Source organism: Hyperolius riggenbachi, chromosome 7 (assembly GCF_040937935.1).
Source record: "Hyperolius riggenbachi isolate aHypRig1 chromosome 7, aHypRig1.pri, whole genome shotgun sequence".
Taxonomy (NCBI): Eukaryota; Metazoa; Chordata; class Amphibia; order Anura; family Hyperoliidae; genus Hyperolius; species Hyperolius riggenbachi.
The window spans coordinates 115,937,793-115,959,649 of record NC_090652.1 but is presented as its reverse complement, the minus strand read 5'-3'; the positions used below and the strand labels follow the sequence as shown (position 1 = coordinate 115,959,649).

At 44.6% G+C, this 21,857-nt stretch overlaps 1 protein-coding gene across 1 annotated transcript in view; it reads right to left on the bottom strand.

Annotated features, from left to right (window-relative positions):
• Positions 1-14,100: 14,100 nt before the first annotated feature.
• OTOA (otoancorin) overlaps positions 14,101-21,857 on the bottom strand; it is a 253,400-nt gene continuing 245,643 nt past the window's right edge. Inside the window, exons 23-24 of the mRNA XM_068247315.1 lie at positions 18,817-19,018; positions 14,101-14,935 (exon numbers count right to left, since the gene is read on the bottom strand). Coding sequence (XP_068103416.1) covers positions 14,871-14,935; positions 18,817-19,018 — 267 coding nt within the window. The 3' untranslated portion in view covers positions 14,101-14,870. The remainder of the gene's footprint in view (positions 14,936-18,816; positions 19,019-21,857) is intronic.

The following is a 21,857-nucleotide window of genomic DNA, read 5'->3' as shown; positions in this document are numbered from 1 at the left end:
TCCTCTCTGTTGGGTGCAAACCTAACAACATTTGACTTAAACAACCTAAGAGAAATGAACAAGTCTTTTTCTCCAAATACCTTTTTTTTGTTGAGTCAGGCACAGACATGTGGTTCCCAGAGCAAGACTCCTTGACTGACCAAATTGTCCTTTATTTATTTTACCTTAGCACCTCTGTCAGAGAAAACACTAACTCATGAAGTGGATTTGCTAAAATGCAGTGCAGAGAGATGGAGAGAAACCATCCTTGACTTTCCCAGACACCATGTCCCTACAACTGCCACAGTGGTTAATTATTGTTATACACTTGCGAGTCCGCATCAGGAGCAAGGTGGCAGCAAAAAGGCTACCCTAGCCCTATAGGCATATATGGTAACAGTACTACACCACAGGCGAGGGCCTTGGTGTGACATCTCTTGGAGTGCACTGAGCTGCCGTCCGTGTAACATACAGTATCAGCGGGACGTGTTGTGATGAATCAGCTGCTATCCTATCTGACAGTAGTGCTTTCTGCAGGGGAAGTACAGAGCCGCCATTGGTAGACAGCATAATACACAAGTACCGATAAAATATTTCACAAGCAGTGCTTTATGTAACGATGTAAACACAGCAATTATGGTAGATCAGAGTGAGAGCAGTGTTGTGGAGAAAGATCAGTCCCCTGTGTATACTCCTGTATTTAATAAGACTGGGTCTCTTGGGGAAAAGATATACCTTATAAAGCAACAAAACAGATGTCAGACCATTCCACTATCAGCTGTTCTCTGTTGTTTTTTTATATTCACTTAACTGTGGGCTATTGCGTAAATGTCATTTTTTTTCATTTCACATTTAAAGCAAATCTGTGAGCCTAAAGCTAAATACATGCGGGGGACAATTGTCTCCCGCTGCATGTGTGCACGTGAACAGGGAGCGACAGCTCCCTGCCAGCGACAGCTGTCCACACGTCTCGCCAGAAAGGCAGAGACGCGGCGGAAGCTGTTTGTGAATGGAGCATCCCCCGGCCGGATGCTCCATTCACTTGCGTAGGTCTCCTGTCGCTATCCCGCGTACACACGCGGGAGTAGCGACAGTTCCGGCGAGGTTGCGGCGACAGCTGTAGCCGGCGATTGAACATGTCAATCGCCTGGCGACAGCTCTGACGGGCGACAGTTCGGGGCGCGCGCGTAATACACACGGGGGAACTGTCGCCGCAACACGCGCGTGCCACGTGGTTGCGGCGACGGCCGTCCCCCGTGAGTATGGACCTTTAGAGGCATTCCCCGTTGCGCCGTCCCTCCATTCCAGTGCTGGGACCCCCAACTGTTTCATTGTGCTTGCCCGCACTGCGCATGCGCAGATTGCTTGTGCCTGCGCAGTAGCACGGAACCGACTTTTGGCAGGAAAAGTCTATATGCTATTGAGCAGCAGGTGTGAGCTGTCTGTGCCTGTGCAGTATGGGCAAGCTTGTCAATGGGCTTGTGGGGGCCAGTCTCATCAAAGGAATGGCGATTAGGAAGGTGATGGGGGATCCACCAGAGGCTTCCCTCTTCTGGGGTACAAAAATTGGGGTCTTTTTTTCCCTTCAGGGTCCCTTTAAGTCAAGCATTTTTTCCTTTAAAAATAATTTTTATCAAAATAATTTTAGCAGTAATAAAATTTTTTTTATTGTTGCAATAATACAATATACAGTATTGCCATCACTTGACTACTACTTTCTGGGGTATTGAAAAGGTCCTTCACCACCAATGTGTGAAAAAAGTCTGAATTGGAGCTGGAATCTTATGCCTGGTACACACCATGCAATTTCAGATAGACTGGTCAAATCGATTACTTCCAACATGTCCAATCTGATTTCCGATCGTTTTTTCTGATTGATTTTCCAATCACTTCTATACAAAATTGATCAGAAAAACTGTTGAAATTAACATCGGACCTGTTGGAAAAAAATCAATTCCACCCATCTATTTGACGGGATATTGCACAGTGTGTACCAGGCATTATGCTTAGTACACACAATGCAATGAATTCTTTCCTACAGATCTGATCCGATTCCCGATCCTTTTTCTGATCAATTTTCTGATCAATTCTATACAAAATCAGATAAACAAATCAGATCGGACCTCTCAGAATTAATCAATGCGACCATCAATCTGATAGAAAATTGGATCGTGAGTACTAAGCATTAGCAAAGCCAGTTCTAAGAGCCCTGTTCTGCTGCAAATCACGATTGTGATCAAAAACTGCTATCTGATCACAGTTTGCATATGTTTTACATACGCAATTTTCCTTGTGCTATGGCATAATTTTTCATGCAATCATTGTTATCCACTGTGGGATTTCCTAGAAATAAGGGGTGGGGCTTCATGTCAAAAAGGCAAATTGCAAGAAAATTGCATAACACTAAGCTTGCTGTGCAATTTGCATATGCACCCATAGATCAAAATCTAAACGCAAATGCAGGAAAACTGCAGTAAAGATTGCGCTTGCTTTAAGGCTTCTTGCACACCAAGACGTTGTGTTAGGTGGCACGTTAAGGTCGCATAACGTGCACCTAACACAACGTATGGTGCTGCAAAAGCCGACGGTAGAGTGAGCCGCGTTAGGCTGCTCGATGCCCATAATATCTCCCAGAGTGGCGCTGATTGGCCAGCGGGACCACGTGATGCGGAGCGAGACACTCCGCATCACGTGGTCCCGCCGGCCAATCAGCGCCCGCCAGTGCAGTGAATATTAAGTAGCCATGTGCGCGGCTACTGTAGCTGGCTCTCCCCGCCTCCTCCGCCCCCCACTGCGCATGTGCAAACAGTCTAACGCGGCTATAGCCGCTCCAACGCCGTAGCATGCTGCACTTTGCACAGGACGTGCAGCGTTACATGTAACGCAACGTGGGCTGTGTGAACAGCCCACTTGTGTTACATTGCTGTGCGTTGGGGGAGCGTTACAGGCGCACTAACGTGCGCCTGTAACGTCTTGGTGTGCAAGCAGCCTTAGGTTAACATCGCATTGCCTCTTTTTGATGCAGTGGGAATTAGGTACCGTGACTTTCATTGATAATCAATGTGCTCCTGCAATTTCCTAAGTGCGTGGATCAGAACATATTCAGTGAAAAGGGGCTCTAAGGGCTCTGACCAGCAGTACCATCAAGCTGCCCATATGGATTTAACAGTAAATTACAGTAAATAAGGGTCTTGATTTACAAGTTTAAAATGTGACACTTCCTATTAGTAAATAATTGTAATTATGGTTGCAAGAACCATTGCAATTGTGAGCGAATAAATATTGAGCTATGTTGCTTTAAACATATCACACGCTTGTATATCCATACCAAGGGGAGCGAGCACCCAGTCCTCCTGGCATTATGATACAAGCTCCCATATCCTTAAGGTCCAATTTCTAGCAAAAAATGATTTGAGCTATCAGATAATTCTGATCGGAAGAAGTATCGTTCACTACACTATCAACAAATCAATCTTTGCTTCCTATCTATCACAACCAACAGGAAAATCCAAATTATGGTTTGATGAGAATCCAATCGGACGACTATTTTTATAATCGCTCGTAATCGATTGTGCCCATCAACTGAGTTTATTTACAACCAATCCGATCAGAATTTATGATCAATCTAACTAATATTTGGCTAGGAATTAGACCGTTCGTGGCCACCTTTAGATACCGTACCAGGGATATAGATATACTCATCTATGGATAGAGACTGTGGTTCTTATAGAGCCTTTCCAGTCCTCTCCACATGCCCTCAGTCCACCACTGTCATCCAAATCCTCTACCCCCATTGAAGTTATATGACCAACCGGTTGAATACGTCTTCGGGAGTCCTTGTGAAGATTCAGAGGTACCCACGTCCCTTGAGCACTTCCGAAGATGAGCAGATCCATTTTGCACATGCATAAGTTGCGGCTCACACACGCACATTACAGATGCGCTCATCTTCCCAAGCACTCGGGGATGCGAGGGGTTCCAAAGCCTTCTGTGGAGTCCCAAAGGCACGGAATTTAAACAGGAGACAGTGGTGGAACCAGAATACAGAGAGAGGAACAGGAAGGCTCTATAGAATCCAGGGCCTCCCCTCTCCATAGATGAGCATCTAACTATTGTATTTTAGGTTGCTTCATATTTGCTTTAACAGTAAACAACTGATGTCCAATGCCGATGGCCACCTCCACAGATTCTGTGAATCAGATTCCAACATTAGGAGAGGGGATTTAGGTGTTACTTGCTAAATTTTACTAACAGGCAGCCACACCCTCCCTGGTGAATGTTTAAAAGACTTTTGCAGATCCCATTTACCAGTAGAGATGGCCTGAATGGTTCGCTGGCGAACGGTTCCCCGGCGAACTTCGGTGGTTCGCGTTCGTGGAGAACCGCAAACTTTTCCGGAAGTTCGATTCGCCCCCATAGTGCATCATGAGGGTCAACTTTGGCCCTCTACATCACAGTCAGCAGGCACATTGTAACCAATCAGGCTACACTCTCTCCTGGAGCCCCGCCCCCCTTATAAAAGGCAGGCAGCGTCAGGCATTGGACTCACTCGTGTGCCTGCAGTAATTAGAGAAGGGAGAGCTACTGTGCAGAGACCTATAGGGAAGGCTTAGTTAGGCTCTTGTAGGCTTCTTAGCTTGCTCCTTGCTGATTCTTACCTACGTGAGCACACGCAGTGTGATATTTAATACCACCAGTCACTGTACCGGTTCACGGTACGTGTGTGGGACAGGTGCACATTTGTAATACCCATCACTGCATATACCTACCTGTTGTGTTCAGTGCACCCACCTACCTACGTGAGTTCACGCAGTGTGATATACCACTCCGTGCATACCTGTTAACTGCACCTGTGTGACTGCACATTGTATTAGTCAAGTCAGTGCATACCTTTCACTTCATCCCCCCGATATGGACAAAACGGGTAGAGGCAGAGGTAGAGGCAGACCCAGAGGAAGGCCACCCAGCAGGTCTGTACGAGGTCGTGCTCAGAAGAAGGCATGTCCCATCAACTCCCAAGATTGTCAGGACGTGGTTGACTATTTAACACAGAACACCTCATCTTCCGCAGCCACCAGCGCTACTACAAGCACCACATCAGCTGCATTTGACAGTTCGCAGGAGTTATTTGGTGGGGAAATCACTGATGCACAGCCATTATTGTTACAACAAGATAAAGGCGCTAAGCAAGTTACACCACCTCATATGTCTGAGTTAGGCGACACTATGGATGTAATGTGTGAGGAGGAGGAGGATGAAGTACCTGCTGTTGGTGCAGTTTTGGAGGTGTCTGAGGCAAGAAAAGCTGGGCAGGATGATTATGATGATGACGATGATGCGGATGCCACGTGTGTTCCCAATAGAGGAGATGAACAGGGGGAAAGTTCAGAGGGGGAGTCAGAGAGTAGTAGGAGGAGACGAGTTCCTGAAAGAAGCAGGGAGAGCTTGTCATCAGAAACAGCTGGTGGCAGTGTCTATCCCCATGTATCACCACTTATGGCCAGCCAGCCAACATGCCCTTCAACGTCAGCTGCTGATGCCACCATAGTGCCATCACCCCAGGGGGGCTCAGCAGTTTGGAAATGTTTTAATGTGTCTGCCTCAGATCAGAGCAATGCTATCTGTTCTCTCTGCCTCCAAAAATTGAGCCGTGGAAAGGCCAACACCCACGTAGAGACAACTGCCTTACGAAGGCACATGAAGAAAAGGCACAAACTGCAATGGCGAGACCACCTGAGCAAAAGCAGCACACAAAAGAAAAGCCACCCTCCTCCTTTTCCTCCTTCAGGTGCAGCATCTTCAGCCGCTTTCTCCCTTGCACCTTCACAGCCACCCTCCTCCACTCCGCCTCTGACCTTGAGAGGTTCCTGTTCCTCTGCCCACAGCAGCCAGGTGTCTGTGAAGGAAATCTTTGAGCGGAAGAAGCCAATTTCTGCCAGTCACCCCCTTGCCCGGCGTCTGGCAGCTGGCTTGGCGGAACTCTTAGCTCGCCAGCTGTTACCATACCAGCTGGAGGACTCTGAGGCCTTCCATAAATTTGTGGCCATTGGGACACTGTAGTGGCAGATACCAGGCTGCAACTATTTCTCTAAAAAGGCGATACCCAAACTGTACCGTGAAGTTGAGAGGCAAGTGGTGTCAACTCTGGCACACAGCGTTGGGTCAAGGGTCCACCTGACTACGGATGCCTGATCTGCCAAGCACGGTCAGGGCAGGTACATTACTTACACAGCCCATTGGGTCAACCTGGTGACCGATGGCAAGCACGGAGTACGTAGCAGCGGGCCAACTTGTGACACCTCCACGGCTGCCACCTCCTCACCTCCTGCTACATCCTCTTCGCTGTCATCCTCCCCCTCCTCCTTGGCTGAGTGGCAGTTCAACTCTACTGGTGCTGCGATCTCCTCTCCAGCTACACAGACCCAGCTCCCCAGGGCCTATGCTGCATGCCAGGTACGACGGTGTCACGCCATCTTGGACATGTCTTGCCTCAAAGCAGAGAGTCACACAGGAGCAGCTCTCCTGGCTGCTCTTAATAAACAGGTGGATCAGTGGCTGACCCCGCACCAGCTGGAGATCGGCAACGTGGTGTGTGACAACGGCAGCAATCTAATTCCCGCTTTGAATTTGGGAAAACTGACACATGTACCCTGCATGGCACATGTGCTGAATCTAGTCATTCAAAGATTTGTGTCAAAGTACCCAGGCTTAGAGGACATCCTGAAGCAGGCCAAGAAGTTGTGTGGGCATTTCAGGCCATGGCACGCTTTGAGAGTCGTGTGGGGAAGAGGAGTCAGACTCGGATGATGAGGAAGGTTTCTTTGGAGGAGTCGGCGCCAGAAGAACAACCGCAGCAGGTGTTGCAGAGGGCTTGTGCTGCTCAACGTTCCCGTGGTATTGTTCGTGACTGGGGGCAGGAGGAGGACTTACCTGACGTCACTGAGGAAGAGTAAGAGGAGATGGATAGTACGTCTGGATCCAACTTTGTGCAGATGGCGTCTTTCATGCTGTCCAGCCTGTTGAGGGACCCCCGTATAAAAAAAACTCAAGGGGAATGAGCTGTACTGGGTGGCCACGCTACTAGACCCTCCAACTTTGTGCAGATGGCGTCTTTCATGCTGTCCAGCCTGTTGAGGGACCCCCGTATAAAAAAAAACTCAAGGGGAATGAGCTGTACTGGGTGGCCACGCTACTAGACCCTCGGTATAGGCACAAAGTGGCGGAGATGTTTCCAAATCACCAGAAGGCAGAAAGGATGCAGCACTTGCAGAACAAGCTGGCAACTATGCTTTACAATGCGTTTAAGGGTGATGTCACAGCACAACGCAATAAAGGTACCACTGCCAGTAATCCTTCTCCCATGTCCACGCAGGCAAGGACAAATCGCTCCAGCGATCTCATGGTGATGTGGGACATGTGGACATTCTTTAGTCCAATGCCTCGCCTTAGCCCTTCCGGATCCACCCTCCACTAACGCCTGGACCGGCAGGTAGCCGACTACCTGGCCTTAAGTGTGAATGCAGACACTGTGAGCAGCGATGAACCCTTGGACTACTGGGTGCGCAGGCTTGACCTGTGGCCAGAGCTGTCCCAATTTGCTATCCAACTTCTGTCTTGCCCTGCCTCAAGCGTCCTGTCAGAAAGGACCTTCAGTGCAGCTGGAGGCATTGTCACTGAGAAGAGAAGTCGCCTAAGTCACAAAAGTGTTCAGTACCTCACCTTTATCAAAATGAATGAGGCATGGATCCCGGAGGGCTACTGCCCGCCCCAAGACTAAGTCAGTCCCCACACACAGCATCTCTGCCTGCACGCGTGTGACTGCCCGCCCCAAGACTAACTCGCTCCCCACACAGCACCTCTGCCCACAGGCCGCTTGACTGCCTTCTTCGCCACCACCAACAGGGTCCAGGACTCCAGGTGGATTCCTGAATTTTTAAGGCTGCTGCTAGCAGCAGTCGCTATACTACTTTTTCTGGTGCGTGTATATGCCTGCCTAATTTTTATGGCTGCACTGCAGCTGCAACAACAAAACAAAAGGCATGTGCCAATTCCCCTTCGTGATCATTACCTTGCCGCGGTGAAGGGGCTTGCGTATCACAATGAAGCAATGACTGACAGTCACTGTTGTTCTATCATTGAGCTACCACAGCCCCTGGACCATATGGGCTTGAAAACCGCCACGGCCTGCACTCTCACCATGGCGCGCACCAGTCCAGCACGGCCGTCACAACATAAATAGCTGTTTGCGGTGCGTTACACAGTGAGTTTGGTGTGTCAGTGTGAAGCAGTACTCTAATTACACTCCCTGATTGATGTATACACATGCACGATGTTTTAAAGCACTTTAGACCTGCAATTTAGCATTCAATGTGATTTCTGCCCTAAAAACGCTGCTTTGCGTCAAATCCAGATATTTCCCCGGGACTTTTGGCGTCTATCCCACTCATCCATGCAAAAACTCAGATGTTAGAGCCCTTGAAACATCTTTTCCATCACTTTTGTGGCCAGCATAAATGTTTCTAGTTTTCAAAGTTCGCCTCCCCATTAAAGTCTATTGCGGTTTGCGGAAGTTCGCGTGAACCGAACTTTTGCAGAAGTTCGTGTTTGCGGTTCGCGAACCAAAAATCGGAGGTTCGGGCCATCTCTATTTACCAGACACAAAGGATTAAGAAACAACAATACCCAAGACATTCTTTAATTAAAGCCCATTTCCAAGCACAAATCTGAAAATACCATCCAATAGCTCAGATGAATGCTCAGATGTTACCTTTTTGTATGAACTGAGCCATCTTCACCCACAGATCCTGTCTTGAAAACTTGATAACCTGACCAAATGCAGAGACATTTAGCAGTCAGTTTTCAGACTCTATAGGCAGGGTTGGCACTGCCATAAAGGCAAAGGGGTCTATTGCCCCAGGGCCTCTGACTGCTGCCAGGGGCTGACTTTGCTTGGGCTGTATGGTGCCCCAAGGTTATCTTTGCTACTGGACATGTCTATAGATGTGGCTGGCTGCTACTGTTACTTTAATTAAAACATCACCACTGTTCAGACGTCAAGTGGTAAGGCACAGTCTGAGTATCTCAAGAAGACTGAAGCCTATAGCACAGTCAGTGAAACAGGAAATGGCCAGTGTCTGGTCTACTTTTTATGGAACTTCTACAAAGACATACACTACCTCTGCAACTAAGTGCCTATACAGATCTGGGATAACAACTTTACCTTTGGTGGGAGTAACTAAAACAGTCACACTACTTAACCCTCTGGGCGATACAATTGCATCGCCCAGGAGGGGGCGCAGCACTTTTTTGTACATTTTTTTTTTAAAATCATGTAGCTAGCCTAGCGCTAGCTACATGATAGCCACTGTGCAGCGACATCCCCCCACCCCCTCCGATCGCCTCCAGCTATCAGCGTAAGGAGGAGATCCCGTTCTGAACGGGATCTCCTGCTAGGCTTCCCCCGTTGCCATGGCGACGCTCACGATGACGTCACCGACCGAGGGAGTCCCGATCCACCCCTCAGCGCTGCCTGGCACTGATTGGCCAGGCTGCGCAAGGGGTCTGGGGGGGGGGGCTGCGCGGCACGGCGGGTAGCGGCGGATCGGCGGCGATCGGAAGTTACACGCAGCTAGCAAAGTGCTAGCTGCGTGTAACAAAAAAAAATTATGCAAATCGGCCCACCAGGGCCTGAGAAATCCTCCTGCGCGACATACCCCGAGCTTAGCTCGGGATTATCGCCCAGGAGGTTAAGCTTATTAATTGTATCTTTTTTGTTTATCTTCTTTTTTTTTTTGTCACCCTTGAACAAATCAGACGGTTGAGCATCTGAAAGCATAGAAAGAGAAAAAGAACAAAGAAAATGAGAGGAAAATATAAGCCAAATAATAAATGTGGTTTTTTTTTCCAAAACATGGTTTGAATTATTATTTTGTTTAAGTAGCTGTCTTTGTTTTCACTAGTGAATGGGTAATGGGTCTAAAAAAAAACCCCTTTACAGTTGTACTAAGGAAGGGGTGGCTAAATGTTTACCCTCTCTCATAATGAAGGTGAACAAGGAGCCCCCTAATGCTGGTATGTACTTCATGGGGGACAGATGAGGAGTACAAAAGCCCTGTACTTATCAGCTTTGTTAGTGCAAAGTACTACCATCATAATGGAGGACATGGTAGTAGGTACCAGCATGCCAAGACTGCATTCTCCCTGCCACCTTATTATAGGAAGGGAAGATGGAGGGAGAAAAACAATTGTTATCATTTTGTTCTTGTAAAATTTGTGTAGAGCACCTACCTCCTGTCCTGACAGAGGATAAGACCTAAGCTTGTTATTGTAAATTTTCACTTATGCTTTCAGTTATTTCACTTTTAGGCTTTCTTTCTTGATTTACGAAGTAATACATAAAATTCATTATAAAGAAGGTTGCATACACACTCACACAATGACTGTCGTTCGTAAGGACTGGGAAGAGATCCTATGGGTGACAGCTCAGGCTAAGTGCTGCACAGATAGGTTGCTAGGCTACAGTCTCAAAACATGTTCTGTTGCCATGTAGTGGAGATAAGGAACCATAGTACAACACAAAATTAAGCAGCTTCTGGGACCAAATGGAGGGGAACAATGCGCTACTCGCCTGAGATGATCTGCTGGCACTCTGGATCTTTTGGCAACAAATTGGGGCTGCTGTACACATTACATTTTAGGCAGAGAAGGCCACAACTGTGTATCAGGCTTTAGTTTTGAAAATTGTTTACGTTTATACAGTATATGTGCCCCTCAATACCTAAACAGTCCTTAAGGTGGCCACTAACAGTCCAATTTCTAGCAAAAAATAATTAGAGTGATCAGAAATTCTGATCAGATTGGTTGTAAATAATCTCCGTTGATGAGCACAATCAATTACGAACAATTAGAAAAATAGTCGTCCGATCGGATTTTCGTCAAACCAAAATTTGGATTTTCTTGTTGGTTGTGATAGATAGGAAGCAAAAATTGGTTCGTTGATGGTGTAGTGAACGATTTTTCTTCTGATCAGAATCATCTGATCGCTCAAACAATTTTTTTGCTAGAAATTGGACCGTTAGTGGCCACCTTTAGGTCTCTTTTTCATAAGCAACTGAAGGCAATGAATTCACCGCCTGTCAGCTGCTCCCATCCAACAGCTAGGGTAGCACCGCTGCGTGTCATACGTGAAACACGCAGTGTTTCTGAACGCTTCCATTTGGCTGCATCTCACTGAGGCTGAATGAAGTTCAGCTGTTCATGGCAAAGAGACTTTAAAGTATGACCTTTGCAACAGCTTTGGAGTTGGAAAACAAAGTTTGCAAATTGAGAATCATGAGTTCACTGGGTACTGAGGCACAAAGGAGAATTAACATAAATAATAGCCAGCATCTCTCAGTGCCACCATGCTAATGTACTGAGCAAAAAGCCTGTATAGAGCATTTTTCATTGGCTGATATATTTTCAGTATAAGCCACAAATATGGATGTTCTTAATTGTGTAGAAAAAGCACTTCTGAATTGCTCTTGCATTAGTATTGATGCGCGCATTTGTCTTGTACCTGGTATGAATGGACCCCTACTGCCAGCTATGACTCACTAGACTTGGTTACTGGAATAACTTTTACTTTTTTGTTTATTGGCCCCAACATATTACGCAGCACTGAACAATAGATAAGTGGGGTTGGGATACAAGGTGAGGCATACAATACAAGAAGCTCAGAATAAGAAACAAGATCATGTGGTGCAGATGAGTGTCTTTGATATCAATAGCTCAAGTCCATTCTAGTCCATTAGAATGGTGCCCCACAATAAGGGAGCATGATCAAGCTGGAAACACTAGGGGGGAGGGAGGCTTACAGTCTGAAGCGTTTTTCACTTTCTAGTAGTACAGCAAAGTCCCCGTTAACCGGAAATCAGGCAGCCAGAAGTCTGAACTAACCGGCTTGCCTGAGGGGATAACAGCCACACAGTGACAGAGGAGTGCACCCGCCAGCACAAGTGAGACACTACTCTGCCGAAGACTTTACAGAAGCTTTCGGGGAGAACAGCTAATTTGGGGGGACGGACAACTAGGGGGCTTCTACGGGCTCTGGGGCCCTGGGGCAATTCCCCGCTTTGCCTCGATGGTGGTGTCGACCCTGGTGTAAAATAAAGACAAATCATAAAAACAGCCAGTCAGTAGTATCTATACTTGTTTTTAATAAACAGTGCCCAATGTGGGTGAATGAGGCAGATACTCTCCCCTTAAAGTGGTATGAAACATGGCATTTGTTATTTGCTCTAAAAGATTATTTACCGCATATAGTATACTACCACAATTTTTTTTAAGCAGAACAGCATTAAAAAAGTTAAACACATGACTTACTTTTTCAATAGAAATCTCCCTGCAGTGAGATCTCAATGATCTCAATCAGAAGAGGTGATAACATTATCTTGTGTTAACTGGCAGTGCTGAAACTCCTAACATGTGCAGATCAGACACAGCTAGGAAAAATTCACTGGGTACATTACCATATATAAATACTGTAGCTATGAATAAAATGGAATGGCAGCTTTCCGAGCAAATAAACTGTACTTTTGGAACTTGTAATTTCTAAATTAATAATAATACTTGTGCACAAAAGCAAATATGATAACTATGGGTTAAAACTTCAAACACGTTTTATTGAATATTATGTAGAGTTTAATACCACTTTAATAAAATGGACCTTAGTAGAGTTTATCTGTTTTGTGTTTCACAGGAGAAAAGTGTCAGGAAAATAAATATTTAGATTAGATAATTTGACATTAGATTTGCCATTAATTTGAGTGAAGGTGGCCATATTATTATTATTATCATTATTATTTATATAGCACCAACATCTTCCACAGCACTGGATATATAGTCAATGTCGTATATCTATATCATGTAGTGTATGTATTGTAGTCTAGGGCCAATTTAGAAGAAAACCAATTAACTTATCTGTATGTTTTTGGGATGTGGGAGGAACACGGGGAGAACATACAAACTCCATGCATATAGTGCCCTGGCTGGGATTTGAACTGAGGACCCAGTGCTGCTGAGAGTGTTAACCACTACAGCACCATGCAGCCATACCACCAGATTGACCATCAGATAGATGTCTCTCTGATTGAATCTAATCACAGATGGGTTTTATGGCCGGACCACACACCGCATACAGATTTCCAGTAGATTTTAACATGAAATCTACTGGAAATCGTCAATTGTCCTAGCTCCGCCTGCCAAACCTCCCCCCCAGTGTATGTGTCCCCCTCCCCCAGTCTGTGGTGAGTGCTGAAGCCTCATGTGTCACGCCGTTACATATCCTCGGCTCCTCTGGTGCCCATTGACACCTGTACCACGTGACAATGGCGCATGTTGTGATGTCAGGCATGTTGTGTTGTCATGGTGACAATGCAAAAAGACGGCGGACACTAGAGGAGGGGAGGTTTTGCGCTGGTGTGACAGGTGAGCATGCAGTACTCACCATGCGTCTGAGGAAGACCCACAAGCTTGGGAGGAGACCGGCTGGGGATCTGCTAGTCATCAGAAAATTGAACACCATTACTCAATCAAGCCCTAGTTGCCAAGATTTTCCATCATACACCATTGATCCTTTTGACCAATACCTTTCCTACCTTGTATATGATTGGCTATTTCTGTAGCCAATCAGTTACTAGTAAAAGCGTAAGGTGCCCATTTACTGATACTTTCTACAGATGTCTGCTGATCCCTGTGCCCCAGTTCACCTGCTCAAAAAATATTTCCCATTGTGTACAGGATTTTGGGCAAAAATCAATCAAAATGATCAATTGGGTAGCCATGATGTGGCATTGATATCTTAAAGATTTGGGAATTATGATCAAATGGACCGGACATCTAAGCTGAAAATCAAATAATGTATTGGCACCCTGGGCCCGTTCACACTGCACGCGTTTCCATATGCGTTTTGGAAACGCGTGCGGGGGGGCCGACACGCAGGACATCAGACATTGCATAGAGTGCAATGTCTGATGTTCACACAGCATGCGTTCCGGACCTGTGCGGTCCGGGAACGCATGCTGCACGCAGATTTTACAAAAACGCGCGGCTGTCCCATTCACTTTTCAGTGATGGGATCAGCCACGCAACGCATACGAACGCGGATGGCGTGCGTTCGTACGCGTTGCGGTCCGCATGCGTTGCGGTCCGCACTTTGTAGTCTGAACGGGCCCTTGTTGAAACTGTCTCTTGTAGCAGACTAAAATCTGATTGCCAGGGATCAGATGCTGGACAGTCATGATTGTAGGTACCATTGTACAGTAAACACAGCATAGCTCCCAATTGTCCCGTTTTCAGAGGGACAGTCCCTCTTTTGGAATCCAAATCCCTCTGTCCTTTTCTTCTTTATTTGTCCCTCTTTCAGGACTGATGTACAGATCTATGTAGATATATACATTTTTCTACAGAAAAATATGTTTAATTGGCTCTAAACTTTATTCCAATCATTTGAATCAATATATTTCTCGTTTTAGAATGTTAAAATGTGGTATGATATATAAAACTGTGTCCATTGCTTATCTTTTGCATATGAATTGTTTGTGGAATCTGTGACTAAGGATGTGGTGGAGGCATGGCCAGGGCTGTGCCAGGGGCATGTCTTTAAATGTCCCTCTTTCTTATCCCAAAAAGTTGGGAGGTATGGCTAATGTATGCGGTCAAATGTCTCTATTGTTCCCTCCAGCATACAAATCTTCAGTAAAGGAATGGAGTGGTTGAATCTTGCAGGGATATCCATATTCATGTCTGGCCAAATCCAATAAAGATCCAGTCACTACCTGCATATACAGTATGTGGCCAGTTTGAAAGTCGGCACCACACTTCCATAGAAGCCACGGTGAATCCCATATCATTCATGAACAACGCAGATGACTGAGAATAACCAACAGGGTGACATAAACCACTGTCTGTGCTGCACCTGTGAGGGAAAACAAAACATGTCTGAGTAAAGACTAGGGCCCATATGCAATTAACTTTTTTCCTTGGAGATATTATTTAATCTTCTATTTTAAATAACTTTTCAGCACTCTGCAAATGAAAAAGTACAAAAAAAGTAGATGAAAAAGTACTGTTAAAATTATTTTGAGTTTTTTCTTGCTGGCTAGTACTGTACCTTAAAGCGGTATCGTCACCATAAAAATCAAATTTCAACAGCAACTGGTCTGAGTGTATTAAGTGATAAAGATGCTAATCCTGCATTCAAAATGTTTTCTGCTGTTATGATTGGAGTTATCATATTCCTTAGGAGCAGTGGCTCTTTAGTAGTCGGTGCCAAAGAATTGCATGCTGGGGGTTCTTTTTATCTATAATATATTCCTCCTCTTCCCTTTATTTACCTGCATGCTGCTTATCTGAAACCGAATCACCAAATCACTTGTGTTTACAAGCAAGGCTGAGGTGACTCAGCGATTGGAGGAGACAAGAAAAAAAGTAAAGGGCAGAAATGACATCACAAGTTAGCCTTTACTGTGGGCAAAAGACATGGCCCCAGAGCCGGGACAAGGTCCTCCAGCACCCAAGGCTGAGACACCAAAGTGCGCCCCTCCATCCCTGCCACCCCAGCCGTCACACACTGATTGCTATTAGACTAAGAGGTGCCACAGGGCCCACAACCTCCCCAACACCTTAATATCTAGTTATCTGGCTTGCAGTCACTGCCATGTATCCCCTTTTCTTATTTCTTTCTGCTTCAAACACAATTAGGAATGACAGATGAATGAATTCTGCGCCCCCTCCTACACTGCGCCCTGAGGCTGGAGCCTCTCCAGCCTATGCCTCGACCCGGCCCTGCATGGCCCCCACCACTAACAGAATTCTCGTCATTTACTATATTAACATTCACTGAAATCAAAACGTGGACAGTACAATACACGTGTTATGTAAGTAGATCAAGTATTTATCTACTTATATATGTGTTTTTTTCCCTGGAATAGTATGGCTGATCCTACTGCTTTAAAAGGCAATTTTTTTTGGCAAGGGTCGATATGCAATTCACTTTTACACCTGATTTCTCCTAGCTGATATTTTCCTCACCAGCAAGCAAGAAAATACTCAAAATAATTGTAATACAGGGAGTGCAGAATTATTAGGCAAGTTGTATTTTTGAGGAATAATTTTATTATTGAACAACAACCATGTTCTCAATGAACCCAAAAAACTCATTAATATCAAAGCTGAATATTTTTGAAAGTAGTTTTTAGTTTGTTTTTAGTTTTAGCTATTTTAGGGGGATATCTATGTGTGCAGGTGACTATTACTGTGCATAATTATTAGGCAACTTAACAAAAAACAAATATATACCCATTTCAATTATTTATTTTTACCAGTGAAACCAATATAACATCTCAACATTCACAAATATACATTTCTGACATTCAAAAACAAAACAAAAACAAATCAGTGACCAATATAGCCACCTTTCTTTGCAAGGACACTAAAAAGCCTGCCATCCATGGATTCTGTCAGTGTTTTGATCTGTTCACCATCAACATTACGTGCAGTAGCAACCACAGCCTCCCAGACACTGTTCAGAGATGTGTACTGTTTTCCCTCCTTGTAAATCTCACATTGTATGATGGACCACAGGTTCTCAATGGGGTTCAGATCTGGTGAACAAGGAGACCATGTCATTAGTTTTTCTTCTTTTATACCCTTTCTTGCCAGCCACGCTGTGGAGTACTTGGACGCGTGTGATGGAGCATTGTCCTGCATGAAAATCATGTTTTTCTTGAAGGATGCAGACTTCTTCCTGTACCACTGCTTGAAGAAGGTGTCTTCCAGAAACTGGCAGTAGGACTGGGAGTTGAGCTTGACTTCATCCTCAACCCGAAAAGGCCCCACAAGCTCATCTTTGATGATACCAGCCCTAACCAGTACTCCACCTCCACCTAGCTGGCGTCTGAGTCGGAATGGAGCTCTCTGCCCTTTACCAATCCAGCCACGGGCCCATCCATCTGGCCCATCAAGACTCACTCTCATTTCATCAGTCTATAAAACCTTAGAAAAATCAGTCTTGAGATATTTCTTGGCCCAATCTTGACTTTTCAGCTTGTGTGTCTTTTTCAGTGGTGGTCGTCCTTAAGCCTTTCTTACCTTGGCCATGTCTCTGAGTATTGCACACCTTGTGCTTTTGGGCACTCCAGTGATGTTGCAGCTCTGAAATATGGCCAAACTGGTGGCAAGTGGCATCTTGGCAGCTGCACGCTTGACTTTTCTCAGTTCATGGGCAGTTATTTTGGCCTTAGTTTTTCCACACGTTTCTTGCGACCCTGTTGACTATTTTGAATGAAACGCTTGATTGTTCAATGATCACGCTTCAGAAGCGTTGCAATTTTAAGAGTGCTGCATCCCTCTGCAAGATATCTCACTATTTTTGACTTTTCTGAGCCTGTCAAGTCCTTCTTTTGACCCATTTTGCCAAAGGAAAGAAAGTTGCCTAATAATTATGCACACCTGATATAGGGTGTTGATGTCATTAGACCACACCCCTTCTCATTACAGAGATGCACATCACCTAATATGCTTAATTGGTAGTAGGCTTTCGAGCCTATACAGCTTGGAGTAAGACAACATGCATAAAGAGGATGATGTGGTCAAAATACTCATTTGCCTAATAATTCTGCACTCCCTGTAGTAGTTTTCAACTACTTTTCCAATAGTAAAATGCCAAAAAGTGATTTTAAATACAAAATGAAAAATTATCTCCTAGGAGAAAAATTGAATTGAATAAGGGCCAAGGGCCCATATACAATTAACTTTTCTCCAGAGTTTTCTCCTAGGAGATCATTTTTCATCTTCTCTTTTAAATAATTTTTCAGCACTTTGCAATTGAAAAGGTACCAAAAAGTAGGTGAAAAGGTACCATGAAAATTATTTTGAGTATTTTTTTTGCATGCTGGTGGCTTAAAGGGCATTTTATGTAGTGGTGCTCGGATACCTCTTTCTGATATCTGGATTGTTCCGGATTCAGATAGCAAAAAATGGATTCAAACCATTTGGAGATCTGAGTCTATCCAGATATCCAAACCCATTATTAGGATTGAAATCCAGAATCTGGATTGAAATCCGGAAGTGGCCTTTAAATTGCTTCCAAAACGTCTTTTATAGTAAATGATGCATGAAGCATCATGTTTTTTTTTTTTTTTTAAGAAAAACAGCAATTGTTTATGTTGAGAGGTATGTTGGGAGGTATAATACAAAAAAAAAAAAAAAAAAAAAAAAAAAAATGAAATGACTTAACATCAGGAGGTTCCAGACAGCGGTCGTGCAGCCCACATTGTGTCCAATGCACAACTGCTGCACCGAAGAATGGGCGTGGGGGAGTTCGGGGGGCGTACGATGCGCGGCGCACCGAAAAATGGGCGTGGCCATGACATTGTATGGGCGGAGCGTAACCATAACCCCAAAGCAGCAAAGTTATGGGCCCTAGGTTCGTAATCTGCAACAGACCACTCTGTAAATACTTCTCATAGGTTAGAAGTTTGCAGCTATGCTAGTACACTGATAACGTAAAAAAAAAACACTTCTGGGATACACGTTTATTACTAAAAAAAAAAAGTGTACCCTAGAAGCGTTAGTATTACTTAAAAAAAAACACTTTTTTTACTTGCACTTCATTAGATTGTAAACAGTCACACTCAGCTTCCAAACTTACTGCTATCAATAAGCTTATTTATTAAATGTTTGTTATTTTGTTTTTGTCTTGTCTTACACATGACGTCAATGAAAGTCTTGCTGCATGTTGCTGATATTTCCAGTGCATATATGACAAGATTCCATGGTATGGTAGGCAAGACTTACCATTGGATAAGGGAGTCAGAGGGGTATCAGTGGTTGTACTCCGTGTAGTGGGTGCTTGTGTCTTGTTACTGAGTATTCTGATGCCCTCTAGTGCCTGATTCAGGCCTTGCAGCTGCGTAGAATTCAGGAGTGAGAGCTGATGTTCTGTAACCATTGCTCCATTCTCGGGTCCCAGGCTTGATATATGCTCTGGTGACAGCTCCTAAAATCACAATATGTGTTAGATAATTGTTTCCATTGCGTGAAAGTAAAAATGCCCCTGCACAATTCCTGATATTATCGTAGCAATTATGCATTACTGAAATATACAATGGTGCTTCAAAGTTTGTGCACCCTTTAAAATTCTCAATATTTTTCTGATTTTCACCAAACCAGTCCTATAAGTAAATAAAGAAAACCTAATTAAACAAATGAAAAAAAATTATTAAACATTATTTGGTTGTGTATTTACTTGCATAACATATCTGTGGCTAAAGGAGGTGAATGGTTAGATTATAATTAGCATATGAATTGAAGTCTGGTATTTTCATGAAATTAAAGGACCTCTGTCTCAACATTTTTTAAAATTTAAAATACATGTAAACACATACAAATAAGAAGTACGGTATGTTCTTTTGCAGAGTAAAATGAATGATAAATGACTTTTCTCCTATGTTGCTGTCACTTACAGTAGGTAGTAGAAATCTGACGGAACTGACAGGTTTTTGACTACACACACGCACGCACACACACACATACACTATTCTGGCAGTTGGACTGAGGAACTGCCATTCACTAAGTGCTTTTGAAAATAAAGAAAACTCTGAGAATCCCCCATGAGGAGATGGGCTAGTCCAAAACCTGTCAGTTCTGTCAGGTTTCTACTACCTACTGTAAGTGACAGAAACATAGGAGAAACGTAATTTATAGCATATTTTACTCTGGGAGAAATGTACTTTTTATTTCTGTGTTTTTATGTATTCTAAATTTTCCATGATAGTGGTCCTTTAAAATCAGTGGTAGGTGAAGTAAATAACATTCATTATCTTGTCAGTGATAGTGTTAACAATAATGTGCACTTAGTTCTTCTCCATTGAGCTTTACAATGTTCTTAAGCTACATACAAGCGCTGGATTGAACTTGGGCGCGGCGGCTGATAAAGATTCCCCTGCCAATAATCTTGAGTGAGTCCATTGTGTACAATGGCCACCCGATGTCTGGTAAAGATACGGCATGCTGGATCTTTAGCAATCCCTGACACTCAAGCAAACAACAAGCGCATTTTTCTCCCCACTAACTCCGCCCATAGTAAGCTGCTCACTCACGCAGTGCTTGTTTTCCCTCCGTCTCCTCTCCATAGCAACAGATGCGTTACTAGCCTGGAGGCTAGTGATGCGTCTGTACAGTGTCGGCACTGCACTGTCACCCGAGGAATCGATTCCTGATCCCTGCCAAACAACAGCAATCTTTTGGTGTCTCCACACGGGAATATTAACGCTGGTTAGTGCATCAAGCCCTAATGCCTAGTACACACGATAAGATTTCCTGCCAGATTGATTATTTCCAACATGTCTGATCTTATTTCCGATTGATTTTCCATAGGTGTTGGAAGTTGGAAATAATCGATCTGGTAGGAAATCTGCCAGAAACTCTCATTGTGTGTAATAGGCTTAAGTGGCTAGTACTCTTGGCTTGCATTTCTTCAGTCCCAGGCTCAAATCTTAACCAGGACACTATCTACTTGGTGTTTGTTGATTTTGCTCAGATTTCTTTGGCTTTGTTTGGAGCACATGAGATTTTTTCCACATTCCAAAAACAAAAAGATCAGTTAATTGGCTTTACCCGTTAAATTGGACATAAAATGGGCAGATCAGGAAGACGAAAAGTTACCTGGGAGTCCACCTGGATTTCAGTAGCAATAACGTGGTTATTCTTAAGCTCAACACACACCATACAATCTTGGTTGTACAGATTTACCAAATCTATGTAGTATAAGGGCCAATAGATTGAAAATACCTTGTATGGATTGATTGGATAAGCTCTTATACTACATGAAAGTGGTAAGATTGAACAACCAAGATTGTATGGTGTGTGTTGAGCCTTAGATAGCATGCAAAACGTTGACAGTATTTATCAAGTATCTGCTTACTAAAACGTTGCCCTACTGTCTATGATACTGTCTATGTGTAATGTTTGCGGAATCGTTTTTGTGGTCAGCGCACAAGATGCGCACTGACACAACAAAAACCCTCCACACGCGTATAATTAGGTGAACCCAGGCTAGGTGCAATGCACCAGCAGAGGGCAATTCCCACCGGCAGATGGCGCTGTGGAGTGCAGACGAGCACAGTCTCTGCACGGCCACAAATGCCAGATGGGAATTGTACAGATCTAAGACAATGCGGGGCTGAACAGCCCTTAAAGAGAAGAGCACAGAGATAGACTAAATGTGTGTTCCCCAAACTAGTCGCCACCCAGCGACGGTGAACACACATTCGCAGAAACAATGTATGAACGTGATCGCGAGAGAGGCGATCGCCAGAAGTGACACAAGACTGATCAGAACAGAACACAAGAGTAGCAATGGCACAGCAAACGACAATGAGAAAATAACGAAAATAACAAACGCTAACTAAACGCGAACACCGCACTCATTCGCAACAGTGAACGCGTTTACAGCGCGATCTCTGCACGTTAAGCGCAACAGAGACAAGCACGCCTAACTAACCACCGACAGACAAACACGAAACAGAGGACGTGAGCGCTTGCTTAACGGTTACCTCACCGAGCCTACAGCAAGCGTTCGAATCAGACAAGACAGACAGACGGAAAACAGGAATATGAGAGGAAAGATCCACTGCTCTTTCCGTCAGAGCGAGTGCGATCCGGGTTCAGGAACAGGCTAGGAAAGATCCACTGCTCTTTCTACCAGAGCGAGTGCGATCCGGGTACAGGAACAGGATAGCAGATCAGAAGGATCCACAGCCGCTACCGATAGGGGCCAGTGCGATCCAAACAAGACAGACAGATGAGGTAGCCGGTAGCAACCGCTGCTCCAGCTT